Source organism: Columba livia, chromosome 1 (genome assembly GCF_036013475.1).
Source record: "Columba livia isolate bColLiv1 breed racing homer chromosome 1, bColLiv1.pat.W.v2, whole genome shotgun sequence".
NCBI classification, from domain to species: Eukaryota; Metazoa; Chordata; class Aves; order Columbiformes; family Columbidae; genus Columba; species Columba livia.
The window spans coordinates 93,694,103-93,716,245 of NC_088602.1; the positions used below are offsets into that span (position 1 = coordinate 93,694,103).

A 22,143-nucleotide genomic window follows, 5' to 3' on the forward strand; every position below is an offset into this window, starting at 1 on the left:
GATAAAATACTAGATCAAATGAAGACCATTTCATAATATGATTTATGATGCTGTGAAGACCACATTTAGCTGTTAAGCAAAATAATTCCTCATGTTGCTCCATCAGAAGGGTTAAAAAACCCCACATGGGACATGGATTGCAGTAAAATACCTGTGACAATATATCCTGTAATCAATTTCCAGCTCTGTGGCTACAGCACATGGCTCTGTGGAAATCTGAGTTAATCAAACAAACTTGAGTTCTAGGGACAAGATTAGCATAGTCAGCTAAATCTACTGCAAAGGTGATATTCTGTGCCCGAATGCAGTTTTCTAGGCTGAATGTTTCCTTATAGCAGGCATTTCAACTGGCTACACCAAGAATCTTTAATTGCCATTACTTAAAATCAAGAAGCCTCTTGTAATAAGGATTCTTTCCTACTTGAGGTTTTATAGCACACCGGTACTGTGGCGCACAATGGCATCTTCCGTCTATGTTTTCTGTCAGCACACTGTCAGTATTCTGACGGAGAAAACATGCCCTGAAGAAGAAATCTGCACTTAGTTCCAAAGAAAACCATGTCAATGTAACAACTGAATGGTAGCAGAATGGTGGTGATAAGACAGAAACAAAATGACAGGCGAATAAGCTTGAGTCACAGCACTCTACTGACTTTCCAACACCTTCCCATTAAAAATTCCGTGGTACCTGCCTACCACAGGACATAGCCAAACCACTCACAGCTGCTTTTCAGAAACCTTGGCAAAAGGTGATTATTTTGCTTTTTTTTTTTCAAATGGATGGATAAATTAGGATGGAAAATACTTAGCATTCCACAAGCATTGATCCTTCCTAACCTGACATGGTCTACTAACTTAAAATTATCCTCTATCACATGAATTCTACATGACATCAACTACCATGCAATATTTTAAATGTGCGCTACAGCAGGTGGCCACCAACAATTTGTGTTACATCTCACATCTGGTACAATTCTCCATATAAAGTATACACGTTATCTTTTTCTAATAAATCAAGACTTGAGTGAGAACACTAGCTAGTTTTCAGTCTTGAAACTTAAAAGCTGTAAAATAATAATCCTTTCATTTTTTTCTTCTTTTGGGGAACCCTGATGGATGGCTTATTGTGATCATATAATCATTATTCTGTATTCATTCCCAAATGTATGGATCTTGTCAAAACTTCTGTTTCAGAAGCCAGTAGCACAAACAGAGCTTATTGGAGGAAAAAGGTTAAAAAACCTTAAGATAACAGACAGAAAATTTTTTCTTCCTCAAAAGGCTGGGGTGAGTATTTACATTCAACAAGGAAAGAAAATATTTTTTTTGGTAGGAGATCAGTACTGCATCAGAGTTATACCCAATGCCAGTAATAATCAGTTCTAAAACAGCTTGTAAGCCTGTTTGATACCCCTGACACCTGCATCTACACCAGTATATCAAACAACTATTTTGTTCTGAGGGTATCACGCCCTGGTTTACTCCAGTGAAGAGGGAAATATTATTTTTAGCCACTAAAGCATGTTATTTCTTCAGTGTTCATAAATTTCAGTTTCACTGCACCACTCGTATTGTCCAATACACATCTTTAAAAGAAAGCTGGTTCTATAGCAACTATTGTGCAAGACCAGATTGTTTTCTCCTTTAGACATATGAGAAAATCAAGCCTTATGTTTAAACAAAGCAACTTATTATAGGGGTGAAATATTTTAGCTGAAAGATGATGCAGCAGCATAAAAATATGTTGTTCTCTTTCACTAAGTCCACAGCCCATCTAAGTCCAGCGATATGTTTCAGGGGCTTAGAAATGGGTGAATGAAATTCCATTTTCAAATTTTAACAGTCTATCCAAGGATTTGAATAAAGATATTAAATTAATGGATGGAAAGCATTACAGTCAGGTGTCATGAATTCTGAAGCTTTTCTACTGTCAAGTAACATGTAATTTAATTAATTACATGATACCAAAACGTACAATGCAGTATCTTGTACGCTGCATTTTTAAAAGCATGAAATATAAGCAATTTGTGGGTTCCTGATTAGGCATTCAAAAATTATGATGATGGCAGGAAAGATTAAAATTATGACTAAAGATAAACAAGTGAAGCAGACACCATAATTTGCAGATTCCCTTGCAACTATAAACAAAATCATTATTTAGACTCTACAAAATAAAGTGCTCTCCTCTCCTCATACTACCCAATTTTCAAACAAAAAAAAATAGAAATGTAACCACCCCATGCTTAAGTGGGATTATTACCAGCTTTTATGACCTCAGAAGAAATCAAACCCAAACACTACATAAATTATCTTTCAGTAGAAAATTTGCCGTTTAAACAAGGGAGAATTGGGTTTCTGATCAGTTATTGGTTTGCTAAGCACTCTGACAATGGGTAGATTTCCCCCCAATTAATACCGCCATTTTCTAACATCCTGCTTATTTTACCTTAACATATTTGTTCAAGAAATGTACAGTCAATACAGATAAGCTTTGTTTCCCTTGAATGCCATGTTTTCATTTCCTCTTTCCTATATCTCAGCCTCCATCTCCCTACTTTTTTTCCTCCTCTCATTTTCTGTTCAGTATACCTCTTCATCTTCCTCTGTGAATGAACAGACTGATGATCCATTCAAACACAGATCCAAAGAAAAACACCCAAAGGACAGTTTCTCGTTGTATTCCACAACTCCTTAATGTAATACGCCACAAAAGCTTTGTGTTTGCAAAGAACCCTTTAAAATACTTGTGGGTTTTTAACGTAAGATAATATCATCAGTAAAAATAGTGTCAGTTGAAGTTTACAAAAAACATTTGGAAATTCATCCACGTTTAACAGTTAAGCAACAAGAACAATGCCAGTAAATTCTTTTGAAAGCAACATGAGGTACAGCATTTTACAGCAATCCTGGGGATCACAAAAGTGCAGTGGGGGAACCTCGCTTTTTTTTACACACCATTCTACAGGCCATGACATTTTAGGCTAAATGATATGAGGTGTGATAAATGCAAGCCTTCGTTTGAATACAAACAGATTCTTAAAATATTTTAACTAGGAGTATAAGTGAAAATAAATTAGGCCAGTGGGATTTAGGTAAAGAATTTAGATTCTATGGGATTTTCTTAGTTTACAGCTTAAGGTAGAAATTACACAAGCCTTGAAAGTTTTTTGGCCCTGGAAACAATTAGGGAATTATTCTGAAGTGAAATCACTATCTTCTGATTGGCAGCATAAGAATAAACAAAAATATGTGTGTTTGTTCATAACACCACCGGAACAGGTGCTGTCTAAACTTCCCTGAACAGCCATGTCCTAGGTTTCTTAGCTCCTGCCTTAGCTCCTATACTGTTGTAAAGCCAAACTCCTTCTCTTTTTTCTTTTTTTTTTTCCTAACAGGGCAAAGAGATGGAGATGTGCAAAAGGGAAACTGAAAGCCATGATTTAACTCCGAGTTTGTAAGAAATCTGATTACACTCTTCTCCCTGTGTAGCCAGAATGAGAAACTGGCATCTCCAGAGAATAAATCAGACTGTGAGACTGCACTTAGTTGTAGTTCAACATTCAGATCTTTATCATAGTTTCAAATAAAAGTAGTTAAAGTCAAAACCTAGCACACAGCCTATCAGCTTCCTAAAACAAACTGACAAAAATTACTCTGTAGATGTAATACCGAGGCTGAGGGAGGCCCTGCACATCACTTAAAGGTAGTGTAATGGCCAGAGTAGTTGCCAAAGCAACGCATATGGGGCTCAACTTCTCCAGAATTCCAATTTTCTGAAAAAATACAGAGTCTGTAACTTGCATGTGCTGAATACCTCCAGCACATCTCCTTCAAAGGTCAAGCATAAGAAATATGTGCAGTGCTCAGCCAAGTGGATTCTTTACTAGTTCCTAAACTGGGGCTTTCCCACCCACACATAATGTGGGCAACCCTTTAATCAAACATATTATCAAGTCACTAACTGCTATTCTGTTTCATTTGAATGCAACCCCTTCAATTTATTATTTCACTAGCCTAATGATTGTAACAATTACAATAAAAAGTTATGGGAGAGAAATGCAGATCCCTGACTTGTCTAAGCCCCAGCCTACTCAGAGGTTAATTAGGAGGCGGGGAGGTTGTTTCATCTCACCACATTATCAAGCGATTTAGTTTTGCTGTGCCTTACCCTTCCCTCTTAAAAATCAATGGGTCATGTCCTACACTTACTTTGCCTCTCTTTTGAGTTTCTTAACTTACTGCTGTAAGCACATGGCTTCATTAGAGGCTCTATTCTGCTAAGTGGCAATAAGGTGGCCAGTTTCTCAGTGCACAGAAAGCTGTTTGGTGAGCACAAGGAGAGCCCTACCCGATACGCGTTCACACTGACACTACAGAACTCACACTGTTATACTTACAATATGCTACAAAACGATGATTGAAAAAGCACAAAAATCTCTTTCTCAATGAGATGCAAACATTAGTCTGTAAGTGCCTATGGGTGGTTTGTGCTTAAGCAACGATTCTTTTTGCTAAATAGAAGTTAAAATTCGAAGGCAGAATTGACAGTCACGGATTTAGAAAATGAACAGCAATAATATACATGTAATATGTTGTAATTAATATTATAAATATTTATAACAATATACATTATTATGATCTACTGTATTCTATTACATGTATTATATACTTTTTGAAGTTAATCCTGTTCTTCAATAAAATGTGATTTGTAACTTTGACATTCCATTTTTTCATCTTAATATGAAATGTCTGGTTTAAAATATGTGCATGACAACATCACCGTGTAAAACGAATGTTATTGAGACCCTTCCATTTCCATTCTGTAGCTCTCGTTTTAACTGTGCAGTCTCACACGTTTTCCGTTCATATTTAAGGAATGATGAGTGCTCCAAGGCTACATGTGTATTCATACGACAATGCGAATTATTCAGGAACTTCCAGCAGCAGGGTAACACAATATACCATAAGAGTTCAGTGTGGGTTAATTGCTCTGTAAAACGGGTATCTTTTTTTTACGACTCAATCCCCTTTGGGAATGCCAAACCTCCCCCTGCACTGACAGAAACCGTGCAAGCGGGGGGCCCACTTCGTTAACAGGAAGAAAATCTACTGATTTTACATAACAAAAAAGTAAAGAGGAACACATTTTGCCTTCAACTCCATGAAAAATCAGACACACAAGGTGCGTGACAGGAAAATAGGGACCTAATTGTTTAGCGCCCTCAAGAATTGTTCACAACAGGTGGAAAGAAAGGCAAAGCAAATTGACGCAAAGGAGACGACAAATCCTAATACAGAAATCTTTCAGCAAGCATGTAATGAAAAATGGTATCGCAGAGAAGAGTCTGGGAATGGCACAGAACCAAATCACTGCCGAAAACTTCCGAATTCTTCCCTTTCTTCAGGCAAGGAAGGGAACAGACTCTTGGCTGTACTGCAAAAATTCCTGTATGATCTTTTGTTATCAGGCTGAAGGACAGCTTTCTCTAATGCTGGATGATGCAAAACACTACCAATAAGCAAATGGAAGAATCAAGTATGAAATATTTTACAGTTAAAACTAAATTAGCAAAAATGACTGTTAATTTGATTTGATTTAAGGGAAACAAACTTATTCTGTTATTTGAGCTAATCTCTACCACCAAAGGAAGGCACAAAATATTGAATATAAAAAAAACCCTCAGGAAAACAAGCACGGAAGCAGCTATTCCAATGCACTAACTTTCTTATTTTGAAAATAAAAAGCCTTGAGCCCTACATATAAAAAAACCCCTGAAGTTTAAAAGTGAGTAACTCCAATGATATAAGGAATGAAGGAACATGGTACTATATCAACGCTAAGTTAAATGAGCGGGATGATGATTCAATTATGAAATGTCTTAAAGAGCAGGTCTATCACCACTAGTATCTAACTTGAGTTTTCAAAAGGGCTAGACATTCCTCAAGCAGAGTTTTTCTATTGCACACTACAGTTTAACAAATGAACAAAACCATGGGATTTAAGCAGTAAAAAGCAACATGAACTATTGTGAGAGCTCTCTGCACAAAGAAGTACTCGTTATCCAAACTAATAAAATATTTTTGCTTATATATACCTGTAGAAAAGGTTATGTGTAAAACGCACAATCCATTTAAATGCAACTGAATGATCTACCAGCACACACTTGTTAACATCCAGTAGCAATATTTATTCCCTGAGAGAAAGGCATCCTTCCTGCCCACCATGGTATTTTCTATCTCTCCAACACACATTCATGAGAAAGCAGGGTGTAAGGGGTTAATTTTTACAAATTGGTAACATTGGTGATAAAATATTTATAGGAGACTATTAAGGTACTAGAATAGTCTTACCACGCTAAAAGACAAAGATTAGTCTTCAAAAACTTTGTACTCCAACGACCCTTACATCTTCAAGAGAGGAAACCACAAGGTCAGTGCCATGGCTTGCAGTTGGGTTTGACTATTACAGCAAAACAGCTTCCCCCACTCACCCAAGCCTAGATTATGAGACATGGCTAGTGAAGACAATACTAAAAGTAGTAAATAATTTTCATAGCTTTTAAGAAAATGGTCAATCAAGTTGAGCCAATAGTTGTAAGAGGAATAATTCTGGCTTGTAGTTACAGCCCTAGCGGAATTCTGAGACAAGTATCTGAGAGGGGAGGTTTTAAACAGGCCTGCCTGATGATTGAATGAAAATAAGCACTGTGACTGTATGGCATATCTACAAAGACTACATTAATGCCAGGTTTCTATTATACCTTCAAACCACACTTCAACCCACTCCCCACAACTTATCCGATTTTATTTTATTTATTTTTTAAAAAATATGGTTTCAACAGAGAATAAGGGAGATGATCAAGGTGCACGGAAGGGCTAAACATGAGACCACTGGGTTTACATAAAATAAAACACCGCACGGATTTGGAAAAAAACATCACTAAGCACAAAATACAGTTTGCCAATCTCAGCTTGTTTGCTTGTGCCTCTGAAGTGCCACTCCAGTCTCCTTCAACTAAATGCTACTCTGACTTTACGCTAAGTCATACCTGCATTAGCAGAACGTGTATTTGAATACAAATAAAGAGTTTTAAAATGAGTCCTAATGCACACTTTCCAAAATTAGAGCTACAGTAGAATTTTTTTTTTTAATTGAACAATATGAATCTAGAAAAGCATAAGGAAAAACTAAAAGGGCAGCAACAGTGTAAAGGATTTTCTTTTTCAAAGCTTTTAACTGTTTGGAAATTGTTTACTCAAAGCTGACATTTTATTTAAATATCCTATTCAGGAATTATGAAAGCAACTTCATCCCACATTTCATTTCCACTAAAATTAACCATTTTTGTGTCAAACTCTTCCTAACAACAGCAATTTGTGCTTCTTAAATATTGAGGAAAAGTGATCTAAAATGGCATTGCATATTGAATACATCGCATGCTGGCTTAATCACGTACAAATCAAACCTTCTGCCAACTAAAACATTAAACACAGGACATAAGGTGCCGGTAGAGTATAAAACTGAAATGTATAACCAATTAATTTATTTTTAATGCAATGTTTCTGAAACCATTCCAGCCAATTACAGTGTGCTAGAAATATTTCTTCATCAGTCTCAAGTCTAGTAAATCTAATAAGTATTGTCTCTATAATGTAACACTTGTCTCACTGTACTAGATACATCCTCAAAAATAACAGTTTCATCTTAAATCATGCAATCCCAGGCATACTCTGAGGAGAGGAGACAGTGAAGGTGGAACTGCTTCTGGCAAAGCTAACCTGTTCAGATGGCATTAAGATAAATGTATTTGAAAATAAGGTTTCTGAAATGAAAATTAAAGAAATTATTTCTTTTTAGAGAAAAAACAAGGGAGATTCTCATTTTTGGAAAGGATTTTAAATTTCAGTTTAAGAAATAAAAATGGATATGCTTTTAAAAACAGTCTCAAGGCATCCAAATAAAGATTTTAACATGAAATCATGAAACCATAAAAGCAGTAGTGATCATTTAAAACTATATGACATTTAAACAGGTTTATGTTTTAAAATTAGACTAATGCCATTTAATTTTAGATACCTACAGGTGAACTCACACTTAATTTGTTACCTTAGGACACAAATGTACACCAATGATGATACAGTGCGTATGTTAATATGCAAACCACCAAGACCTGCCATCTGGAGAGCTAATGAACAATCAAGGGATCCCAAATTAAACTACAGAATTTTCCCTTAGAATCTTTAGGACAACACTGTCAAGTTCAATCTATTCACTTAGCCTCCAGAATCAATTTTTCAAACTTTATGACAGGTCTAATAGTTTCCACCTGTTTCTCTTGCTTGACTTTTGACTGGCATGTTACCAGGCAGAGTGGAAATGCAGACAAAGACCCCTATTAGGCTCCGGCTGTTTCTCTACTGTGAGGTCGCTCAGCCATTAAATTAGTTCCAGCCCACTTTCCCCTTCCACATCTTAATTTTTGGGGGGTATGAAGGTTTGGGGAAGCGGGAAGGAGAAGAGACAAAAGTTTGACATTCAGTTGGTGTGAAAGGTGTAAGAAAATCTAAAGTCACAAAAGTTAAATTCTAAATTTATTTATCATTTACTAACTAACTAATTTACTAACTTAATTTACTAGTAATCACACTAATTAAGTTTTTGAGGTGTCTGTATCATATTTTCAATCATCACAAACTTGGTAAAATTTATAAAACCTAAGAGTCTATCTTTTAACATGCTCATTGCAATATATGATTACATAAACACAGTATTGCATTTTTTTCTGGGAATCATGAACGATCAATAAGTACCTATTTTATGTTCAACCAAAGAAATTTTTCTTCCTGAGATATGTCTTTCTGTCATTCAGGATTGGCAATTAGAAAAAAGCGACAGACACATATCCTAACAAATTCATTTGGGTTCATTTGGAAGTACCTTAAAAACCTGACAACTTTCTTTTTCAATAATACTTACCTAATAGGTATTTGCATCAATTTCCAGTGATTTATGAAATGTTATCATCTGTGAAGGTTCAAGGTACTTTGCTGAGTTACAAATCACATGGACTACATTATTCTATTATCCATGACAACCAAGTATTTATACATCAACCATAATACTTAAGACAAAGATTTTAACTTATTAAAACAAAGGTCGTTCTGCAAGATAAATTTACTTGGTCAAATTATAATCTGACTAGGATCATCTTCCCAGTATAAACTACTTAGAGCCAGGACTTCTAGTTTACATCTTACCTGATGAAAACTGACTAGTACATCATGATGAGGTAAATCTCAAAGACCTACATCTGTGAACACTTCATTACATTTGGGATACCTAATGTAAAAAAGCAACCGGACTGCTGACCACTCTGCTGGTACAGCACTTTAAAGACAAGAGAGTAAAGGTTCCACAGCCATCAAAAATACAAGACCACTTTTCCTAGCTCCATTGCCTTTCTTGATAATATAATCATGTACAAATCGGGCAGACATGATTCTGTTTAGCTTGTGATATCTAAACAAATTCACAAAACTCTGAATTATACACTTAATCTTGCTGAGATGTGTTAATAATGTTACTGAGAATGACCACCAAAAACAACTGTCAGGGAAGAAAGGTCTTGACCTATTAAATCATCATTTTGTTCGTTTCTTCACAGTACTTCTGCTTTCAATCCAATGGGCTGAACGTGCTGTGAATACTAAAAATTAAGAAGTAAATGCTACAAATGCTTCCCTAAAATAACTCTTTTCTTTGTCACCTCTTATTGAACTAGCATGTCTATCTATATCCAAAAGCCACCGCAAAATCAGTTGCAGGGTAAGGATGTAGATCTGGTGGAAGGGGAACAGCAAAATTAGATAGCAACATTTTCTTTAATGTGTGTGTACATGACTACATATGCACACAACAAGAATAGTTTTGGATTAAAATAAATTTGTATTTGATTCCAATAATCTCTAAACTGCAATATTTTAGTACAAATTCTCATTTGTAATTTTATCACTGTGTCAACTGTAAGACTACAAACTGATTTATTTTAATACTGTTATAATCCATCCTCATTTACAGATTTTGTGTACCAATATTCTAAAACAAATCACCTTTTTTACTTGCAAGAAAGCATATTCTGTAACTTATACTGGTCTCACAATTCAGGCTGTCTAGCTGAGAACTAAGGCTATTATTGCTGGTTAACTAATCAGTTACAATAACATTCAAGATGATTTAGCTGATCATGTTGACTAAACAGAATTCCTGAGTTTATTTTCAACAGTAAAATTCATTTGCAATTTCTGCAGATAAAACAACACATACTCAAAAGTAGCTGTCGAGAAAAGTTATAGCTGCAGGTAGAAATACACCTAGAAAAACCTGCCATGAAGAGCAACAACTTCCCAAAGACAGCTTTTTTCCATCAGACTATTTCATGAAACATAACAATGTAGTCTCTGTACATAGACTCCAACCTAAGATTTAGTAACTGTGATTTTCATATTGCTTAATCCCATTCAAAACTCTAATGAACTACCTTCTCAAAACTATCCCACAACTCATTCACAAGGGTCATCTATGTGATGATCAAAGAATGTCTAGCACAACGCTAACTGAGGTTTAAAGAAAGTCCAAGAAACTACTAATTAGCATTTTAGCGAAATATTTAATAAAATGAATGAGAGAAAACAGTGATGTTAAAATTAGTGCCACAATCTACTTGGTATCACTTTTATCACATAGCTAGCTTAGAAAATAACTTGTACTAGAAAATGCATATAATCTCCTAAATATCTACATTTAATGTCTTAAACTTTCATACGGTGATGTTCATGCTTTGCAAGAGGAATAATTATTAAACTCCACTGCCAAGCAAAAAGGTGTCACTCTCAGATTTTTCCACCCTTTACGGCTTAGTATTTTACACATTATCAATCAATATTCTGTGAACATAAAAATCTCTATTTTGTGTCCTTTCTAGAAGACAACCAGCCTATTTTACTTTGGCTAACTTGTAGACAACAAATAAACCAAAGGAAAAAAAAATGTTTCTTACTGAACATTCTGTGTTACTATAATTGTGAATTCCAGATCAGAAAGCATATTTGGTACGGTCTAGATCACTATCTTACCCATCTAGAAGATTCATGGTTGTTGTGGTAACTTCAGTAAAAAGAAGAATCTTTCCAAGCTTCTTTGTTTGAAGATTCTGTTGATATGTCTTCAGGCTGAAATGTTCTGATGAGAAGCTTCCCGTCTCAGTGATGACTGGCATGAGAGACGGAGTTATCTCCATTTTTGATTCAGAGGATGAAACAAATTTAAGAGACAACTTGCTGGATGTTCTTAATCCTTCAGCATCTACATGTTCCTCGAGCCATTTCAGAAAAGCAAGATGAATTTCCTGTGGGCAAGGGAAATAAAATAAGGACTATCACATGTGAAGACATACAAACAGTCTTCAGAGAACGCAATCACCTTCTACTTCAAAATGGGAAAACTACTTCTATTTCCTCTTCGAAGATCAACTTCTGCTGCTTGTTCTAGTCCAGCCTGGCCTGACTAACTGGCACTCTCTTCCTAGGCTTGAGACCATGCTCCTTTGCAGATTAATTGGGCTTAATCTTTCCCTACAACAGGGTTTGTAGTGGTTCTGCTATATACTGAAGCATGAAGTGCACACATTCATCTGTATTATGCATGTTTTTCAAGATACCAAGTTTCTTTCCTGCAAGCCCTTTAGTCCATCGCTAAGAATCAATGCGGAGGATAAAACAGCAGCTACAAAAAACATTTACTGACTTCTCAGCAGAATAACTGCTAAAAAGGCTCATACCTTCAGCTAACGGAAGCTTCACTACTATTACCTCAAATATAGACAAAAGTGGCTGTTAATTAGCTAACTAAAATAGAAGCATGTACCTCAAGAATGCACCCAACTAAGAAAATTCTACCACCAGTGTATGAAATGCAGCTGTATGTATGTTCAATGGCATGGCTAGTACATATTTCTGTGCAAAAGATTTAAAATGTGAAATATACAAGTACATCCATATATAATTCTATATATCTACACACCAAAACTTTGATTTTTCTCTCCTTTATTTTATGTTATTTAGAAATACATTTTTTAAATGTGAAATAAAGATATTCATTACTGGGATTATTACCTGTCTGTTACACGTTACACATTCACAGAACTCTTTCTTGAGATATCCAATTCTATTCTGAGAGATTTGATACGAAATGTTTGCCACATCTTTAAAAAGAGTAATTTAACAGCCCGTGAACACAGATGCCGAGACTTCTTTTTGCTAAGTGCGTATCTTAAATTTTGAAGAGCTCTCCTAGAGACAAAGTGGTCTTTCTTACGATGCATAAAGCCACAAAAAACACATGTATTCTGTTCTACTGAAAATAATGTACTAGTGATTCTTGCCCTCAAATTTTTAAGAGAAAGACATTTGAATTTTATGTAAAAAACTTCTGACCAAATGTATGCCTCTCCTTCACATTACTGCTATATCTGGGAATCAGAATACGAGTGTTCCCTACGCGAGTGCTGAAGACAGGACTATGCTCTCTTGCCCTTGAACAAGATGCCCCGAGCTCCAGCCCAACTCTTTAAAACCTACAAACTGCAATTAAGAGAAAACTTTCTATAAATAGTTATCTAGTTACTCCATTTTCCCAAATCCCGTTGTTATATCTTAAGAAGGAATGAGAAAAGTGGTCCTGTTCCTAACTCTTTTCTACAGATTGTCCATCCTCAGAAACTTTACGTTCTCAAGTTTCACAGGGACGCTGGTTCTTGTGTAACATTTGCATGCTGAACGTCAGCAGACTTACTGCTTTGCAGCCCTGTAGTACAGGCAGCAGAGCATAACACAAAGCAAGGAATCGCCTCTTTCCAAATGCAACCAAGCACTGGCTTCTAAGCCCCAATATGATCTAAAGTGACTCAGTAGCTAAATTTTAGTTACAGAGAAATAACTTATAATTTCTTGGTTTTCTAAAGCTTCATCTGAACTCTTTCCATCTAGCTTCTTGGATAAAATATGCTTGAAATGCTTTATCTCTTTTTTATATGCATCATAAATGACGATGTGGCATTAAAGGTTTTATAAGCATTTCTTTGACTTGATCTGCATGAAGCATTTGCATCTTCACTTAGTGTAAAATCATAGCTTTGATAGACTGCTGCTGAGCTCTTTACACACTATCCTACTTGTTTTACACACACACACAGAGTAACTTATTAACTATAACTGATATTTAGAAAAACTACAGCTTTCATTTTTGTGAGGGAGTATATGGAAACTGCTTAATCAGAAAGTGCATTTTCCTATTGTTTTCTGAACACAGAAATTCACTTAGTGTAACTGAGCGTGCAAGTCCTATACACAAAAGTATAATCTTAACTCACATAAGCACAGGTTTGCTGACTTGCAGAATCAGACATTAAGTTAAAAATAAAGGCGCTCAAAATATTATTACATTTTAAACAAAAAGTAAAAGTGCTCAACTATGCATCAGAAAATCTGGTGTGTTTTTGCCACAACATACTTTTTGAAAAGACTGAAATAGTGTATACTTACGTGCAACATTACATTATTACAAATATGCCACACAATTCCTACTATTCATACTCTTGAGCATGTTCTTTCAGGTGATTTTTTTTCCCCATAGTTTTTAGGTTTACTTCTTGATTTGATTTTCTTATTTGTAACACATACCGAACCACTTAAGAATTGTTACATGTGTATAATTATGAAGCTAATTTTCCCCATAATGTACACGTTTAGTGAGCTGATCAAAAATATAAACATGAGTAATACATAATGAAGAACAGCATTTGATTTTTAAAAATTCCTAAAAAACATGGTTTTACATCTTGAACAAAGCAAAGTTTCAAGTGCTGTCCAAGCAGATGCTAGAAAAACTAATTTTCACTGCAAGAAGCTCCTTCACATCAAGTTACAGAAACACAGATGCTGAACCAATGCATTTTGCTTCCCACAATTACACTGGCACACAGAGAAGGACATTTTTGTATAATGAAATAAACATATACAAGAAGTCAGGGTTAACCTCTGCTTCAACTCCGTTCACAAGGAATATAATCATGTCAGAACCTGAACTGTGTGAATTGTTGCTAAGTTCTGGATTCAGCTTTGAATTCAAAACCTGTCCCATCCACATCCGCTGTTCTGCAGCAACCTCTGGTGGCCATTGAAATGAAAAGTGTTGGTTCAGAAACCGCCTGGTCTTCCACACCTCTGGGACCAGATCAGGTGTGTCAAGTAAGGCACTCAACGCAAGGTCAGGGAATACCCAGACTCCTGGCCACTGCTTACCCTGACCATTATCAAAATCCTACAACATGCAGGTACAAGCTGCAAACGAGTATGCAATCAAACAAGCTGTAGCTTCAGGCACCTACAACAATACCTGAAGCTACTTAAATGTATAATCATACTAAAATCTGTACTATGCATATTGTAACATACCTTTTAAATATAATAACTACACTTGATTTAAGGAGGCACAAATATATTCTGAAATTATTGTTCATCATTACTGCATCAGTTTTGGACAGGAGAACTGAAGTCAAGCCAAATATAAAACTGTTCCTTTTTCAGACCACATTTTCTATGTACATTTTGTAAAGCTGAGACATTGCCTTCTTTCTTAAGGAATGAATGAAATTTGACATGTCACCCAAACAACTTGGCAACAAGAGAGCTAATCAGCTTCCCAGTTAAAATAAGCAACTATAAATTAAACGTTTATATCAAGAAATTTTTTCTACCCATATTTAGAATGGTAAAAGCACAATATATTTTCAATGCATTGTAAAAAACAATTACCAGAAGCAGAAAAGCACTATATGAACATGAACTACCCACCACTTCTCACTAACAAATCATCCCCCAGCACTCCAAAGCACAACTTAAATCCTCCCAGGCAGAAGACGGAGAGACCTGAAATTCCGAAGCAGTGACAGCCTCACTGATCTGGTACCCAGGGACAAAGATCAACCAGCAGAATTTTCATTGTCAGACTGAGTGTGTCACTGAAAGAAAAGTTGTTCTGAGCGGGTGGAGAGATATAGTGGATGTTACTTCAGAAAATTCATTGAAATAGCAAGTTGAGATGCTGCATACTATGTGCCCTCAGCTCCTCCACTGATCAGCACAAATGCTTATTATGAGTCACTGTACCAAGGATCAGAGGTCTGACATTGCAAGTTGTTGAACTGAAGTTTAAATGGTAATTGTAACATAAAGAAGGAAGAGTAAAAGCTGTATTTTGTTTATGATTTAACATCTGCTTTCTATGATTTTAAGAGTTTAGTCAGGTGTGTGAAGAAACTGCTAAGTAAAGGAAGTTTTCTTTTGCTGTTTAAAATTATTTTTGTTTTCGTAATCATTAGTTGCACGTTTTCCTAATGCTTACTTAGCAATTGAGTTTGAATAATAAGGAGAAAAGAGGGAGACATCCAAGAGAAAAACCAGCTGCATACGGACCCTTCTCTGTTGTAGTATAAAATAACAGAAAATTACAGCTCCTGATGGAGAAGATTTTATTTCCACCTGGGCTCTATCAACCAATGAGACTTACAAAGCACATAAATTTTCAGTTATAATGGTTCAAAATAATCTGAAATCCAAGACTTTATTCTTACATTCTATTTACATAAAGAGCATTTTGATCTAATTTCTTATTTTTCTATGTATTTTCATATACATACACAGACATATGCAGTATCTCTCTCACTGAGCATATTTGGGAGCTGCTCTTTTCTACCAAACTCTGTGATGATAGATCTTAAACTTTGTATCAATGGAATTCTTAGTTAAGACAAAATTCAGTCACCACTTAACTTCATTTGGTATCTATTAAAAACAATGAGATGAAACTAAATACTAGTCTAAAAACATAATGCCATAAACTAAACAAACATTACGCATCAGTCAGCTTTCCCTGGGAGGAAAAATTAGACAATTTTAACTACCAATGCTCTAACTGATGACTCAGTATTGTGACTATAATACCCTATTGTAGCTGATGCTTGTGAAGAGGCCAAGTATTCACTTTCTGGATACAGAGCTAGAATATGATTTAACAATTTTTCTCCTTCCTTTGCATAAAATGTAATCATTTCCAAAGAACTACCTCTATTTTTGCTTCACTGTGCTTTTTAAAAGTTTGCAGTTGATGGATTGATTAATGTATTATCAGTTGAGGTACTGATTAAATCATGGATGTATATCTGTTTTTTAACAGCACAAGAAGATTACACAGGCATAAAGTACCAGTCTTCTAGAGAAGCACATGAATAGCCCATTTGGAGCATAACCACATTTATAGACATCACACCTTCAACATGGCTAACCTGCTTTTTTTTCCTGAATTGGCTGTTTACAAATTACTACTATCCATTTCAGGTATGATCTTAAAGGTGTATATTACATATGAATTCTATAATGGCATTGGTGGAAAAGAACACATTTTAATAAAGAGTGCACAGCATTCGGAATTGGATTTCAACTTTAGAATACAAAAAACCACACATGCATATAGGCATACACAAAAAATATATCCTCCTTGTATTACACAGCTTTGCTCAACAGCACTACAAGTTTGAAGGTGTTAAATTAACCACTGGAGAGTTTCCACAGCATCTCTTGAATCCAACAGAAACAAACTGAAGTCCAGCATGGTAGTAAGCAGTCAGCTGGTGCCAACAAAAAACACATCTACAGTGGCGATTCCTGCCCCAAATGCTCGCGACTTAGGAGGCCGGCAGCAGGAAAAGTCGGCTATTAGCACAAGAGGGCAAGGTTTTGGCAGACGTTTCTGACTAATGAGGCCCACAAAATGCTTTTTCTGATGCTGCCTCTGTTTTTACTTCCTGCACTAATGCCATACTCGAGATTTGAAGCAGATGACAGTTCCATAACACAACCATAGGCCCATTTTAAAATCATGTTCATACTTAGTCAATATAGAAAAATGCTAAAAATAAACAGGTATTAAAAGACACCAAAAAACCTTACTGTAAAGATACCGAAGATGCAGAAAAAATGTGATGTTATGTGCTATCCTTATTGCTTTCAAACCCTAGCAAGTATATATTACCTTTTGCTGAGGCTTTGTAAAACATTTTATAAATACTAATTTTAGTACCACAACCATTCATTAAAAGGTATTATTTTCTTTTACAAGGTGGGGAACCCAGTACAATAACTTTCTCTTTAGGAAACGACTGAAGAAATTAGGGGGAAAAAAAGGGGAGGAAAAAAAAAATAATCTACAGATCAGAAAAGGTAGGAAGATAATCTCATGGCCATCACAGCCTTGACAGAGGAACTGGAAGACGCTGAAGAACAAGCCTGCTGTCACCTCTTCCACAGAAACACTCACAAAGGTGGGAGAACGGTTGCTCTTCCTTCCTAAGATCAACAATACTGGCAATTAAGTTTAGTGGTCATCTTCTACTAGTTGCACGGGACTTAGGAAAGTTGTAGATGGCAGATGGGTTATTATGTTTCTATGTCTAAGCCAGTGTCTCTAACCAGACAACCAGGTTAAGATATTTCATTAGACAGTCATAATCATTATTTCAATACTGTTCGGATATCATTGATCTGTAGCGACACTACCAAGTATACATCAATGCCTGGAGTCCTGAACAGCTGCTCTTTTAGACTTAAATAAGTGTAAGCTAGAAGATGGATTTTCTAACAACTGACACAAAGACAATAAACAGAACTGTAAAACATTAAGTCTGCCTAAAACACATTCAAAATCTGATTTTAAATACACCAAGTACTCAAATTCATTTTTAAAAAGCATATATAAAACTTTCAATACTAACTGCTTATAATTAATTTCAAAGTTCAGCCCTTGTTCAAGGGAACAGATAAAAATTGAGCAAACCAGTTCCCTCCACAGCCCCATTCTCTGATTTTAATCTAGATTTACATGACTTACAATATTTTCATTTGTTTTGCATATTTTATTAATAGGAAGACATTTTAGCTGAGGTCACCACTCTAGGCTAAGTCAGAGGAGAATCTGCATCTATCATACTTTATTCAGCACGCAGAGGGCCATTATTTTTGTTCACAGCATAAAAATCTTAGGAAGGAGAGAAATCCCCAGTTCTCCACTCCCTCCTTTCCCCATCCCCCAAAGAACTTCATAAAGATTTTATTGTAGTACAACCGAGGTGCATTCTCATTTCACATTCTCATGAACCTCTGCAGTTACTTGGCTGATATTTGCTATGCATTCTCAGGGTACTACATAACTAGGAAATCTCTTTCAGTTTATTAATAATATTTTTATATTTCCTAAAGCCAGATACAGCGCAAGACATGAGTTGATTGTGTAAAATATGGAAGGGCATTTAGAAAGCTGGCACAGTTTGGTAACTTTTTAAATTCACAACCAACCGGATTTTTAGAAGTCTCCAGTGGCTTGGGCAGTTACTTAAGTCTGCCATATATTTTCTCAAGAGAGGCAGAAAAAGCCAATAATTTCTGAAAGATCATGCCAGAGACCAAGTTCCTTATTTTTGTCTCCACACTTCAGTGTGTTTTTAAAAACAAGTATTACATTACATTAACAGTTACGTAGTGCATCATCGCAGCAGTATGGGGAGTAGAAACAGTCACATATAGTAGCGGGTCCATTTTGCCAACTGATATGTGGAATACCTAGTCCAAAAAACTGAAAGATTTTTAACGAAGTGTTGCAAGGTATCCTTATCCTTTTTACTGCAGTTACATTTCTTGGAACATGAAGCATCTTACCCAGTCTACATGTCCAGAAACTGCTCATAAATCTGTGCCTAAGTTTGAATCCAAAATTAAATTTAGCTTTAAAAAGCACTGTATGTAGGCAGAAAATTAATTTATTCAATGTGCAGCAGTCCATTCTAAAAACAGGCTGCAGGGCCCAGGTCAGAATTGAACAACTCATGAAAAATATATCAGATGTTACGTTCTGTAGAGAAAAGGATGTTGTCGGTAAGGTTAAAAATAAGACAAAAAGAAAACAAGCAGCACTGAAAAGAAAAATCAGTCTTCATGTCAAGTTTTTTTTACCAATACCTGTTCTTTCTAGCACAGTGTTACACTTAGATATTAGGTCACTAGAAGGCACACGTGATCATTCAGTCACGCAAAACAAATACGGGAAATGAGACAGTCACAATTTTTCTTTATTGCAAATGCAAAAACAGTATCAAAAATTCTTAAAAGGATGGAATGATAAAAAAAGGAGTGAATGCGTACTGCTCTGAGCAGAACACATTCGCTTGGATTTCTCAGTTTTGATAAAGTACTACTGTTTAGGGTCCCAATGTAACAACCTTCACAGCCGCGGGACAAGGGCAGCTGGAGACACCCACCGCACCCTCCTCAATGCAAAGCAGAGCCAGGAGGAGGAACCAGGGGGATACCAGAGCGACACTGTGAGGTGCATCCCAGCTTTTGCTTTTCGTACTCCACCGAAACAGAACAGTCTGGAAGCAATCTTCTCAGCAGCTGCTCTCATCAACAAACTGTTTATTGTAATAAAGTGGCTGGGTCAAAGGCTAAACATCATCCAGAACTGAAAGTGTATCTTTAAAAAAAACCTGAAGCCCCCATGCATATGAAAAAAAGCACATTGCATATGAAAAAGAACCATATTCCATTCTGAAAGGCCAAAAGTCCACTTAAACAAAAACTCCTTAATTTGCTGAAGCAGTATTTTATAATGTAGCACTAATTTACTGCAGCTTTTGCTGATGTTGAGACTATGCAAGGTTTCTAATAAAAGCAGAAGTAATTTAAAATTCAATCTGTGTTTTATGGCAAAAAAAAAGAGTTGCATTAGAAAATATTCTAAAATATATATTAACATTTATTAACACTGAATAAATTAGCTCCATATTCACATAAAATAACAACGAGTACTTCTCTAAAACATTTCAAATGCACCATCATCATGTTACACAGGTTGAAAAAACAGGTTTAGGCTCAGTATCAGTTTAAAAAGAAAAAATAATTTGCAGGTTTTATGATGCAGGTAGCAGAGCAAGATGAGGTACTAAATGCCTGTATATTAAATCCTTTGCAAACACTTGCCAAGTCAGTGCCAAAACTCATTTGAAAGCTTTTCAATGCAATAGCCCATATACAGATATCAAAACCTCTTCAAGAATTCCCAGCTCTGTCAGGAATCACTAAGGGACTGAATTTAACCAAGTTTTAAGCCAAGTGTACTTTACGAAAATTGCAATTGCATGTTACCATATAAGTACATTTAAGCAAGTGAACACACACAAAAAGAAAGGAAGACAGAATGTATGCATCAAAACCCCCTCATATTTAGCATAATTTAGTAACATCCATAATAAAGTTTTAGTTTAAACTAAAGGTTACTAAAAACTACAGCACAAAATCTCATTTAGTGGTTTGTAGCTCCTAATCTCAGAAATTAAACAGTCTATGATCACCTCTGCAAGGTGAACTGGCAACATAACTTGGCACAGTAATTGGGTACATTTGCTGCAAAAGACTGTGAAGCTGAAGGTAAAGGATCAGTAAGAACAAGGTCTGCCTTTGACATAACATCACTACATAACACTTCACAAAAATGAGCGCTGCAATGAAAGGGCTGATAAATCAGAAGACTAGTAGGTGTTGATTTATCCTACCAGAAAGAGGAGTGATAAATTACGGTTTGACCATTTAATTCTTCATGACACCTACTTTGTAGCAAAACTGTTGCTATTTTTTGTAGAAAAGTGTACAGCTAACTGAGCATATATGCAACTGTGCTAAAAATAAGTATAGAGAAACCAGGCAGAAGGGAAAAGACATTCCACTTTTGCACTAAAATCTGAACGTTATGCATATTAAAGGGGGTTTTTTAAAAAAAAAAAACCCAAGGCAAAAACCAAAGTCATGTTTAGAAGAATAAATTAAGATATAAATCTAAACCTAAATGCTGTATACATTTATTTTAAATTGCTCTCAAAAGTATTCTGTATTGACTAGAAAAAAAATACAGAAGAATTTTGTTCTCAGCTAATAGGGCAATAAATTAGATGCAATATATTCAGCTGGTAAAACTGGCTCTGTTAAACAGCTATCACATAATAGTATTTTTATTTGGCACCAAAACTTTTTTTTTTTAAACTGAGGATAAAATTGTCTGTTGAAAATCTTGGAATTAGTAGTAGAATGAGTTAAGTAAATAAAACCTAAGAAAATATTTTTTCTTAGCACTGATAATACACAGTTCTTAGCTGAAGGTTTTCCATCAGGTTTGTTTTGCCTTTCAACAGGTTTATATATATAAAATGTGAGTGAATTTAGTGTTCATGAATATGAAATAGCAGAACAGGAGCCAAAGATTCTCCTCTTAGCACTGCAAACACGCATTTAACTCAAACGACAAGGTTTCAGCTGTACCTCATTTTTGCCTCTTCTGAGCAAGAACTCCCAACTCTGTCCCACTGTAGGGGTTTTTGAGCTAAAGAAATGTCTGTGAAGCATTAGGGTGAAACCACAACATTTTCACATGTACCACAACTCAGAGATTACAATACACTTACGTGCCTAAAATTGCATGACTAATGTTCAACATATACCGTATATTTTATAATTCTTTCTAAAACCAATACAGATTGACATAAGTTTATAAATTGAAAAAAAAACAAAAAAAAGATACTAAAAGAAACATCTTAGAAAGGAAGAATTTCTTGGAAATTCTATGTCATAATGGCAAGAACATGCTTGGTATGTTATTTATGGTATAAGTACTCTGAAGATAAAAAACAGTATTAAATTAACAACTGCTAACTTACACTGTAACTAAGATCTCCTTGCTAATCCAGGATCCTAAAAAAAATAATTAGCATGATGTCATGGGATTGGTTAATAAAAAAAAAGTAAACCAATGCTTTTTATTTAGCAGAGTCTATAAAAACGTTAAGCTTCAAGCTTTGAACATACATCATATACATATACAGCAGTGTAAAATTTAGGTATCATATCGAGAACTCTAAAGGAAGGCTCAATAACATTCAGTTTATCACAAATTAACACATTTTTCTTACAAAATATAGGGAAAAATAC

At 35.5% G+C, this 22,143-nt stretch overlaps 1 protein-coding gene across 4 annotated transcripts in view; it reads right to left on the bottom strand.

The window, feature by feature from the left end:
• The window catches only part of HLCS (holocarboxylase synthetase), a 118,254-nt gene that overhangs the window by 63,622 nt on the left and 32,489 nt on the right, over positions 1–22,143 (bottom strand). For all 4 annotated transcript variants that reach the window (XM_065067743.1, XM_065067748.1, XM_065067757.1 and 1 more), the window contains one exon: positions 11,134–11,405. In XM_065067743.1, the coding sequence (XP_064923815.1) occupies positions 11,134–11,405 (272 nt within the window). The remainder of the gene's footprint in view (positions 1–11,133; positions 11,406–22,143) is intronic.